Here is an 11,953-nt window from a genome sequence, read left to right as displayed (position 1 = left end):
ATAAAAGTGTACCCCAATAAAATTTTGGCATTTATTGTCTCAAAACCCCAAACCCTACAGTTGTTTTAGCAAGATTTTCAATTGAGCAAACAGTTTTTTCTTCCTGCTACCTTGTAAAAGAACTCCTCTCTGCCCTCCATGAGCCCACCAGGAGGCATGAATTAGAGAGGAAAATAAACTTCAACTGGGGTTGAGGGTGAGAAGTGAAAACAGAAGGGGTAAGGAGAATCCCAACAATAGGAAAGTAACAGAATAAAGTGAATGCAGATGGTTCCACTCCTGTTACTTAATCAAAAGGCTGTGCAGAGTCACTAGAGCCAGCATAAAGTCATGTGTTAGAACAACAGCTGATCTGTATTAAAGAAGATTAACTCGCAATGCCATGGTGGAGGGCCTGGGATTATTTTATGTACTTCCATTGCCGAACAAGCCGTCAGCACAATTACTGCCCTCCGATGTGAATGACTGATCTGTAACCACAGCTAAACAGCATGCTGCTTAGGGGCCTGGGTGCTTCATGAAGATGAATTTCCATACCATCAAAGTGCTTTTAATGGGCTTCCTGATCCAACCACAAGGCCTGCTTTGCAAGTATATAGAACTCAGGATGAAGGCTTCCTGTCCAAAAGGATTTGGTCGGTTGTCACTTGACAATTCCCAGCCAGCACAAGGGAGGAGAGGGGGGAGATAGGTAGAGTTGTCTCTGCTTTGGAGGATTAAAAAAAAAAAAAAAAAAAGGGAAAAAAAGGGTACAGATGCTTTCTGAATGCAACCAACTGCTGTATCCACAGCTGAATTCAATGCGCTTAACAAATAACGGCAATTTAGCTATGCTTGCGAGGAATAGCTTGAGTCACTTTGCATTAGCATCTGGCTGAGTGTTAAAGTCATTTCTACATGGGGAGCAGAGAAAAGAAATTTCTGCTCCGAGCATCCTTTCAAGAATGCTTAAATATTTGAATATAAATTCCTTTGTGCTTGTGATCACTTCTTCTTATATCTGACACTCTGCTTTTCCCTTTTCCCTTCTGGTACTCTTCTATGTGAAATGCCGTAAACATGCTCCATCCCTCTCTTTCTCTCTCCCCATACCAGCACTCTTATTCTTCTGAGAGAGATTGTATGTACAGCCAGGTACCTATTACACTGCCCTCTTTTTCCCTTCCCCTTCCTCTCAAGAAAGTGCATGAAATTGGAGTCATTTCTACATCACTTACTCCCAGGACAGGCTGATGAAAAAAGTACAGTAGTGCGAGACTCACATGTACATTTAACATTCATTACCCAGACTGCTGGCTTCTCACAGCTTATTGATCAAACTCCATCTAAACCCAGGGAAAATGGAAAGCTATCCAAATTAGCAATCTGCTCATTCTGGACAATATTGTTTGACTCACAAGCTTCCTAGGATGACTGACTTTCAAGTTTCTGCTAAATAGCTGATCATTTTTATTCATTCCATTTATCTGCCTGTCCCAGTGATTCACACAAGGCCTTACAGTGAAAAGCCAACAGAAGCAGTTTCAATAAAATTCATTTTACACCAAATGCAACAACGGTCAGCTTTGTTGTACTGCACGACGAAGGCTCCATCACCTCAGAAAATAATGCAGGGGGAGAGAGGAGCTGAGGAAAAAGTCTTGCTAAGCATATGATGTTGAGAGGCACACTCGAGTTTGGATGTACGTCTCAGGCAGCGGTATTATAAGGACAGCTCGCTGTAAATGGGGCAGCAAGGACGGGCAGGCCCATTTATCCTCCGTAAGCCAGGGCAGCGCACAGAAAGACAACAGGTATTTCCAGAGAAAAGCAGCAAATCACCATCTCTTTGACACGCGTGACGGTTACAGCACATACAAGATTTTCTAGAGAATCTTCACCTTGTCGATACTTTGCACAACCTCACGGGCCAGTTCAGAAGCAGAGGGTGGTAAGGCCCTTAAGTTCTGCTGCCTCTACGTTTCACTGCAAATACTTGGTGCAGTTTGTGTTGTCAATTCTCTGTTTTTTCAACTTTGTTAAGTCATCTAACGTGACGTGACAGTGCTCCATTGCAATGGTCAGAAATATCATATATGACAACCTCACAAGGCTAAATACCCAGAAGCTGAGCCTGAGTATCAGCAAAGCTTATGTTCCTAAAGAAGCTTGAATATTTTCAAATCCAGCTCATCTCACAAACACATGTAAGCATTTCCATAAAGGAAGATTTCCACTCAGACCCAGAGATTTCCAAGATCACCTTCTCGTAATACACACTGACAGGCTGGAACAGAGAATTAGTGGCCTCCGAAGTTCTCGTGAGGGCTTTAGCTATCTCTGCCTCCTCTCCACTCTCCCCCAAGGGTGTCCAGGTCTCTCTCTCATGTCAGGTTTTGGATGTGGTTTTCATTTTACTTTTCATTTTTATTTTAAAGAAGCAACTCTTCTGTTTAAAAATGGAGAAGAAGAAAATAGAGCAAGAAAAAGGAGGAAAAAAAAACCTGGAGGAAGAACCTATGCATCCCTTGGGAGAGCCAAAGGCAGTCTCCAACCCTTTGCAAAGGGAGTCTCGGGAACTCACCTTTTCTGTCCTGCAGTTATTGAGACCCAGGCTATTCACCACGGCCACCTTCCCATCCAGCACCTGCTGTTCCCTCCGAAGCTGCTCCTTCATCTGCCGGGCCTCCTGGATTGCCTTGGTAACAGCATCGTGGTCATTTAAATAACCTGACGACGCGATAGAAGAAAGGATATCTTAAAAAAAGAAAGTTACAAGAAAACACTTTAGCTTGCATCCATGAAATGCACCGGTCGTTTATCATTACTCACACGAAACAGTTAAAAGGCGAAGCCCAGAATCCCGCCCGTGCTTTGTAGTTGTGTTATTGTTATGGTAGAGCCACCTGGACAGAAAGCAGGAGAAACCTCCCTGCCAAAAATCATCATCCTGAAACTTGATCCCATTAGTTTCAGTATTTCCCTGACGCTGCAGAGGTTAGCCCTGTGGTTTGTAGGCAGCAGGATGTAACCGGATAAGAGTTAGGGGAAGCTTTGATCATGCCAGCAATGCCAAACTCTTAAAAATAGACCATTTCATTCTTCCCCTTCTGAAAACTTGTGAATACATTAAAATAAACCACAGGTGGCGGTGGTTTACTATAGATATGAAATGCATAATGGCTGGGAAGAGAAACCTCGTCCCCTGCATGCTCCCCACCACCACCTGTCATTCAGAAATGTATAAGCAACCACAGCTACACGGACCTACGCTCCCGCTCCTATTCACGCTGCTAATAGTAGGTCAAATGTCCACTGTTTTGCTGCAAATTCACAGCCCAGGGCTTAGCCTTAGTAGTCACTGAATTATTTCCTTTTAAAATGTTACAAGCATCACCGGCACAGCTAATACTATTTAATTTTGAATGTGACACTTTGTCATTTTTTTCCTTTAGCGTACTGTAGATTATACTTATTATGATCTGCATGTGATTTGTAGGATAGAATACTGATGGGAGACTCCAAGCCCCAGTCTATTTTTCAAACATTAAAGGAGAGGCTAATATCTATCAATCTCCCTCCCCCTCCTCCACCTCCCCACGCACGCGCGCGCGCACGCACACACTTCTTTCTGTCTTTTAACTAGGGCATAAAAACGGCATAAAATGAATCTGTAATATGAAATTGCCCAGAAAAGGGACTTCTGTTTGTGACATGAGGCTAAATCTAACCAGATCCATCGGTGAATTGTGACAGATGGAGGGACTGTGAGACAGAAGGCAGGCACTAATCACACACAAAATGACCGGCTTGCCTCAACATGTTCCATGGATTCCAGCAAACTTTACACCCTAATCCATTTTTAGAACAAAAAACATCTGGGCCATAAATCCTCTAATCTGCCAAAACACGCTATTAAATCCCATGATTTGTTGAAAAACACTAAGATTAAAGAAAGGAAATATAAAATGGCTAACTGCCGTGTTAGGAAAGTGTTATTAATACTCTTTCTTTGTCTCAATTATGAATGTTCTGTTCCTAAAGAGCCTTGTCTAATCATGTCAGATTACACATCCTTGTTGTATTGCTAGACTCTTCTATCTGATCCACTGATTGCCAAAAAACGTAGGACATTGTCTTGCTGCTTAAAACATTTCAGGGGAAGAAGCTGATGTCAGATTAGTTCAGTGCCGCGCTGCTGTCAGGATTTTAGTTTGGTTTGGGTGTTTATTGTTGCTCTGTCAGACTGCAGACGGAACGGGACTGGTATTCCCATCTCCCTTGGCACGCAAGAACTAGAAAGAAAAAGTTTCTGTGCGGTTTGACTGCCGTTAATTGTGCTAACAGTTAGCTTTTGGCTGAATACCCGGGAACCCTGTGAGTTTTATGTGAAATAACGCCATCCACATTGCTTCTATCAAATGTCCCCGTTCAGCGACTCCCAGCCAATGGAATTCCAGTAATTCCAGCTTTCCCAGCATAAGCAAGGATATAACCTGCACCAGCACCGTGCTACCAGCTGATTTTGTTTTTAACTTGCATTTTATCAACTTGCCTGGTTTCTTCCCCACTTTGCATCTGTTACTGATCGAGCCTGCGTGTAGTCAGAATAAATTAAAAAGGAAGCAAACAAACAAACAAACAGTAGTATTACTGTTGGTCGTGCTCTTGATTAGGGTAGGTATTATACTTTCAATCTGTAACAGAGCCGAATTTGCCTAGGAACTGGAATTCATGCCCTTCTCCAGACTATTTGGCTTTTCCTGAATACTGCTATCTTTGAGACAGTTTGGCACATGACAGTGAATAAAAGCAAGCACTCCTTATGTTTTTCAGTAGCTGCCAAGATGCTGGTGTGCAGGGAAATGATTAATATAGAAGTGAGTTGAATGTAAATTATTGTTGTTTAGGGTAGGTGGTGAATTATTGACAGAGAGGGGAACTGCCTTACATAAAATGCCCTTAGTTACAGGGATTGCCAAACTATCATGGAGATGTTGAAGATAATGGCAGAGGGCAGAGAGTTGTTGTTTCTGTTTTTAGTACACGGACATATGCCTGCTCCCAAAAAGAAATGCTTGGATTTAAAGTCATGCATGAAGCCACGACATTTGTGACTGCTCAGTCTGTAGCATATTTTATACACTATAAGGATAGCTCTAGGAAAGGGCTACAGATCTGTACGCCCGAACGCAGCTACGCTCCTCATCACAGAAGGCTCTAAGTTTACACCCCCCAGAGACAACTGAACAATCCATGAACCTTCCTCCGTGCCACGGGAACCAAGCAGCCTGAAGAGCAGCTTTCAGAGAAGGGCCTTAATTTGGAGTTCGTGGCAGTGAAAAGTGACAGCTCAGCTGCCAGGTGGGACGCGCACACCTAGGACAGACAACTCGTGTCTTGCATCGCCAGCTCCAACCATTCAAATGGTGGAAGTAACCGGCGTGTTTCCCAATGACTTTTTGTAGAGGGATTCATGTCTCAAGATAAAAAAGTAATAGAGTTTCTGTACCACTGTTAAGGAATTTACTTCCTTTGAAAACGATGTTAGCAAAATTTTTAAGTGGCATAGCTCCTACTGGTTGGTGAGTTGAAATTGCACGCTCGCTTTTTTAGGATAACCAAATGGTTTCAACATGGTACTGAGCTTTGCTTGCTTTCGTTGGATCTGACCTCGCAGTTGGCTGGAAAAGCCTCTGCCGAGTGCTCACAAGCCTCTCGTTCTAGTCCCCCATTAAGGGACAGACCTTTGTTCGAAGTAGGCTGTGTCTCACCAGCTCCTGCACCACGGTTGCAGGCTGCTTATCTTATATAGACAGTATGCACAGTGATATTGCTCAGCAACCTCAAAAAGTCACTTTCTATATTTGTAGCTGAGAGATATACAGCAGTGAACTCTATGTCATTAACAATAACTTAAGTATGTTATCTTTTGCTCCACAGTTTTCCATGGTTTATTAATGGTATAACACATTAATTCTTCTTACAAGAGTGACCTTTAAAGCTCCATTCATCCTCACAGCTTTTATCCAATTACATTATCACTCATTACAGGTACAGCATTTCAAAATCTGCATTTTGTTAAAAGTAGTAAATTGCAGGGGTCTCAAACCTATGATAGGGAAAGAAGATTGGAGAGGAGAGAACATGAGATGTCCTGCCACTGAGATGCAGGTCAGGTGCTTAACTCCACATCTAAATGTGTGGCTCAGTCTATTGAGGACAAAGAATTTAATGTGAAAAAACTGAAACTCGATCCGTTATACACAGAGAGCAGCAGAGCCAAGCAAATTAAATATGAAATACATTATTACCTACCACAGTTAAACACTGTAGGGCTAATAATAGTAAAGGCATTAACAATTAACAATGTAATATTTACACAACATTTCTGCAATTGTAATGTGTCACAGCAAATAAAATTATTTTCTTTTCTGTAGGATGTAGGAGCATATTCTCTGCTACATGTAAACCTCATCAACATTAGCAATAATCATGTATGCACAGTGGGAGGGTAGCACAGTGGGAGCTAGATCTGTTTTGATCTTTGGACGTAACTATGGGTCTTCCTGGTGTCTAGTTGGTAGGATATAGACTACGGAGAGCTTGGGAGAGACCCACAGAGTCACAGAAAGTTTTTACTACATAGCAGTGAGAAATCACAGAAACAGCTTCTGACAGGTCTGATCTATGGTTTCTTTTGTTCGCGCCATCTCTGGACGTGGCCAGCAGATGTTTTAGTAGCAGCAAGACAGATAGTAGCAACGGTATGACAATTTACCTCACTTATTAACCTAAACAGAGCTTGATTTAGATCCTGAAATCTTAATTCAGGTTATATTCGATCACTTCATGGAATAAGATGTTTCAGCTAGAAGGATGAGGAGCAGCTTGTGTGCGCAGTTTACTTACTCACACAGGGAACAGTCCCTTTAACACACCAGACTTGTAAAATCACCACTAGGACTGTTATTATTTAGGTGGTCTTAGGGCAAAGAGGTAATTTTGACAGAATTAACACTGTTTTCTGGAACGATGTTAAAAACAGCCAGTCAAGACTTTTTGCAAGATACAGCATCAAATTTGTTTTTAAGAATGAACCTGGTGATTGTGTTTCTTATTAGACCCAGGTAAAATAATGCTTCATGCAGCTTTTTAGCAGACTAAGGGTTAAACCTGTAATTTTGCAAAGATGTACTTGCATACGTAGACTTTTAACTTAAAGGGAATTTTTCTAAAGTTTATTTGTCACTTTCAGATGACATAGTGGAATATCACGTGTCCTTCATGCCCACCATTAGACAGGTCGCTGACTTTAATGCATGCCATTAAACAAACAGCATTTATTAACTGTTATTGATAAAGCAGTGTCTGAAATAACACAGGCTTTTCTTTGCTGAGTCTGGAAAATTTGAGATGCTCCTCCTGAAATCTTAAGTCTCTGTGAGCTTCTTCCCTGACATCAACTACAAATGTAGGGTTATGGTCAACCCATGAGAGCTCATACAGCACTGCCTGGCAACTGGCTAATTAAGGCGCACTTTCTAATAACACCTATTAGTTGTTGTGAGGAGGCATAAATGAAACGGAGCTTACCTATTGTGTTAGCTCGGGCCGAAGGGCTAGCTAATGTTGCTGGCACAGAGGATTTTAGTGAACTGGCCCCACTGTTTATTCTCAGAGCGGGCATATGAGGAGAGGTGGGTGATGTGGGAGACTTGCCATCAGATGTCTTGGGTTTGGCTGAAAGGTTCAGAGGCTGGGCTACTTCATCCTACAACAAGCAGAAGAGAAAAGACTGTTATTAAAAAACTGCTGCTGGCACAACACCGTCCAAGCAAAGACAGTTGTTTTCAGCTCATATGAACTTCTAAACCGGAAAGGTTGTATGATATATATTAAGATCAAATGTGATACCATCTTGTCATTCCAGTTTGGAACTGAGATGACTGATAGACTGGAAAATTAGCATGACATGATCAGAGAACATCCTCCATTTGCACACTGTATGTAAGAATTGTCTCTGAAGAAATTATTCATGTCAACAAAGTATATCCTTCTACGATGACAATGAAGAGCACTTGTACAATTATATTTTATTGTTGCTTCATTTTATACTTGATATTGATAATTAAATAAGAACTGAAGAGCAGTTTCACTTAAAATTCCCCCACTACCACACAAATTGGGCAAATGTGTTTGAGCGAATGGGTTTTCATGTGGTTTTTCGTGTTCCTGTGTTCCTTTTGCTGCTGTTGGTTTTTTGTTTGTTTGTTTGTTTTTAAACTTGCGCTTTCCTCTGAACTCCCCATGCTTAGAACTGAAAGCACAGAAATGTCATAGGAAATAAATACTTCTCTTCTACCACAACAAGAGAGCAGGAAGAACCTGCCCTTTCTTTCCACAAAATTTGAAACAATGACCTGGAAAATTCTGCATAAGCCCTTAGATTTTTTCATATTCTGCAGAGCTGGTCTTCAAGATATCAGTATTTATTATTATGCAAAAATAGAAAAAATGGGTGACATTTTTTGCAGGGTAACTGGTATTATTCCTAAACCTGTCTTGATTACACAGAGTCACAGACAGTGCTATAAAACACATTAAAATTCCAAGTAATGTATTTTTGTTTGACCAAAATAAAATACAATAAGGGAAAAAAAACCCCAAAACAGGGAAGGGAGAAAAAGCTTTTCAGCAAGGGGGATATTTTAGAAGTGATTTTAACTGATTTTTAAATAACCAGAACTAATGGATATGGTATTAGATCCAACCACCACATTTTAGCTTAGCTTTCCTCTGACGCTGTGACTTAGGAAAGCCATCCTTTACCTGCTGGACAGCGTTACATCGTTCAACTGGGTTTTGGCTCTGGGCACTGAGGAAGCTGATTCTGATCTCCCTAAGTCGTAAGCACATTCACTGTTGTAGAGTTATTCCTGACTTAGGGCGGTGCAAAGCTGACTGGAATTAGTCTCATAATGTTTGAGTGTTTTACCGTTACCACTAAGGTATCTGTAACTACTATCATATAATACGGATTCTTTTCCACAGAGGGTGGTGTGCTGCAGTAAAGAGGAATTTTTATAGTTGCCTATTGCTTGTGGAAGTATGATGTAGATGTATGTCTCCAAACACAGGACAATTCTGCAAAGCACTGTCATGTAACTTTTCTATTACCTGAAAGAAGCAAGATCTGAGCAAAGCGCTTTTGTTGTATTTGATTATTTCTACACTTTTGTAATAGTCACAGTTAAATTAAATCTTAGCAGACAAACGTATCGGGGATATCACGGACAAAGCTGTCATCCTTAAAGTGGTATTTGAGCCGTAACACATGAAACGTGCATAAAATAAAGGAGAAAAAAATCAGTATATAAAATTGACTTAGGAGCCTATATTCCGTAATCTCAGAAGTGACTTAGGCATCTAGAAAGCATAATTCTGTCAATCTTCTAGGAGACTTAAGGCTAGGGGTTAAAAATGCCACCCAGTTCAACCAGCGTTTGACATTTTAAGAAGGTATTTGTCACTTTGCAGAAATACAAATCCATCTGTATGAGAATAAAATAGAGTAACCTACTATCCAAATCAAAGGGTACTTCTTCCTCTGTTCCACTGATTTCACTCTTTTTTTAAAAAAAAAAAACCACAATCCCACAACAGTGCAACTATAATGTTGTAAAATCAGATTCGAGATAGTTGCATAAAAGTATAAGCACAAAGCAGCCAACGAACCAACCAAAGACAGTGATCCTGTGCCAGACAAGGATCCCTGAAGAGCAAAGTCATCGAGTTGGAAGACGGTATCAGAAGCCACGCCAACCTGCCCACAGACTTGTTTCCGTTCCATCCAAGAGGAGGTAGTTTCCCTGTATACGCAGTGCTTGACCTCTGTTGTAAGTCTCAACAAAAGGGGCTGATACATTCCAGATCTGGCAGTAAAGGCTGCAGTGTGCTCTCTGGCCACTGGAAATCTGACCAAGAGCAGCACTCCTGTTCATACAGGGCAGCAACCAGTCCCTGCTGGGAACGACTCCCACACGCTGCAAAGTCAGCTTGCATTCCAACCTGCAACCTCATGCTCAAAAGGGGTTTTTTCCAGTCCCATCCTTTTGACTCAATCCTTCATCTATCTTGTCCCTATAAAGTTTATTTCCTTCTTTCCCTGGCTCCTTCTCCCTTTTCTCAGTTGTTCTGTTCCCTTTTTTTAGCCTGGTGTGAAGGCAAGGTCCACTACAGAACAGTGGTTTTGGTCTCCTTTAACACAAATCAGAAAGGGAGGAGGTGGTTTTTTTTTTTTTCCCCATGATAGGCATCCAGCAACGAAGCTGTCTGTGCTGTAACTATTCTTGGTAGTAAGAATGCTCTTCTTCATTCAAGTCAGCACAGCCTTCTCCGGAGCCAAGAAGTATAAGGCCTTGTGGAAATAATAGAAGTCGACAGTTCCAGAGCCGATAAATGTCATTCCAAATTGCCCCTTCATTCACTTTCATTGTGTGTTCAGGCTAATGGTAAATTAATCGGAGGTCACAGAAGCTTGGTTCTCATAAAGGAGGATAAGTAAACAATTTTCAGCTATTATATGTATTTACAAAGTGATATTACTTCACTATTTGGTCCTCATAACAGTTTTACTTCTGTTATTTCAAAGAGCATTCTCAAATCCTCACTGAAAGTAAAATACGTTAAAAATTCAGTTGGAGACTTTAGAAATCCTACATTGGATCATGAGTTGGTAATAATTTAATTTCCTCTACCGCAGTGGAACAATACTGATTTATTCCATGGGAGTTAAAAAAATATCTGGGAGACCTCTAATAATACACAATTGCGTTAAGCCTGAAGATGACTGTTAGGATGTTCACTTCCATACGCAGTGACCCATTTTACTCTTCTTCCTACCTGCAGACAGAAATTCAAGATTCTCTGCTCTTCCAGTACAAATCAAGAACTGTACTGTCTCCATGACTGATTTGTGCCTGCTTAACCACAAGAAGAAGTAGGTGTTGGCCTACCTTTCTTTTTAACTCTAAAATCTGCCAGCTAGCATTCTGCCACGTTACGGAGTAGCAGGCTTCACTCTCAGCTCTATCAAGGCTGTGTGTGAGTGCAGCATGACAGCTAGGGCAAATAAGAGTAATAAAAAGAAAAAAAAATAGATGTAGCATGTTCACTCCAGGTAGATGATATCTTTCAACAGCCAGGAGATTCCATTTTATACAGTGGGATCACAGAATCTAGAACTACTCCCTGCACTTAGTTTTTATGAGAGAAAGCTCAGTATTGATTGGTTCCTGCCTTTTTTTGACAGGCAGTTATTTTCAGATGACATTCATAAGGGTTTTTTTTTTCAAGCCAGTATTTTTAAAGAGTTAAACAAGGTCACACATTTATTTATATATCAGCCAAAACGATTAATGCTTAGACCAGAGGATGTTAAGACCCAAAAGGCTTGTAATAATATAAACACAGATGTGATGAAAGTAAAATAGGATCTTGATTAAAGGTTACGAAATGTTTCCTTTAAAGTAGTGCTTTTGTCTAACAAAACAAAGGACACAAAAAATATAAATGTAGAGAATAAAGCATAAGCAAAAACACACGACGGAGGGCTAATAAAACGAAGTACCCACAGCAAGAGCAAAGCATTGGTAAAGAGATTCCCATCCCCTCTATCACAGCCGTGTCAGAACAGTCACTACTTTAGGGAGAGCTGCTGGTTTGCTTCCCAGGATTGGAAGACTGTCCTTAACCAAAACTTTGGAGCTCGGGGAAGTTTTAAATCCTTGTTTTGCTCTAGATTTTTCTCCCAGCTGACCCCGAGACATATGAGGGAAGAAAGAACCCTTCACCTACACCAGAATTTTGGGGGTAAACAAAATATTCAAGAGCTGTGTTTTGTACCTCCACTTGACCTGGATTTGTGTGACTTTGAGCTTTCATATTGAAGCATGAGAGACTGAAAATCTCC

At 41.0% G+C, this 11,953-nt stretch overlaps 1 protein-coding gene across 1 annotated transcript in view; it reads right to left on the bottom strand.

Annotated features, from left to right (window-relative positions):
• Positions 1 to 2,563: 2,563 nt before the first annotated feature.
• LOC104508554 (transcription factor SOX-5) overlaps positions 2,564 to 11,953 on the bottom strand; it is a gene marked incomplete at both ends in the record, with an annotated part of 132,789 nt that continues 123,399 nt past the window's right edge. Inside the window, 2 exons of the mRNA XM_010150213.1 lie at positions 2,564 to 2,709; positions 7,576 to 7,753. Of these exons, the coding sequence (XP_010148515.1) occupies positions 2,564 to 2,709; positions 7,576 to 7,753 (324 nt within the window). The remainder of the gene's footprint in view (positions 2,710 to 7,575; positions 7,754 to 11,953) is intronic.

The sequence above is a fragment of the Eurypyga helias genome, unplaced genomic scaffold (assembly GCF_000690775.1).
Source record: "Eurypyga helias isolate BGI_N326 unplaced genomic scaffold, ASM69077v1 scaffold15404, whole genome shotgun sequence".
Classification (NCBI taxonomy): Eukaryota; Metazoa; Chordata; class Aves; order Eurypygiformes; family Eurypygidae; genus Eurypyga; species Eurypyga helias.
The sequence above is the reverse complement of the archived record's forward strand: the minus strand, read 5'-3'. Positions and strand labels throughout refer to the sequence as shown.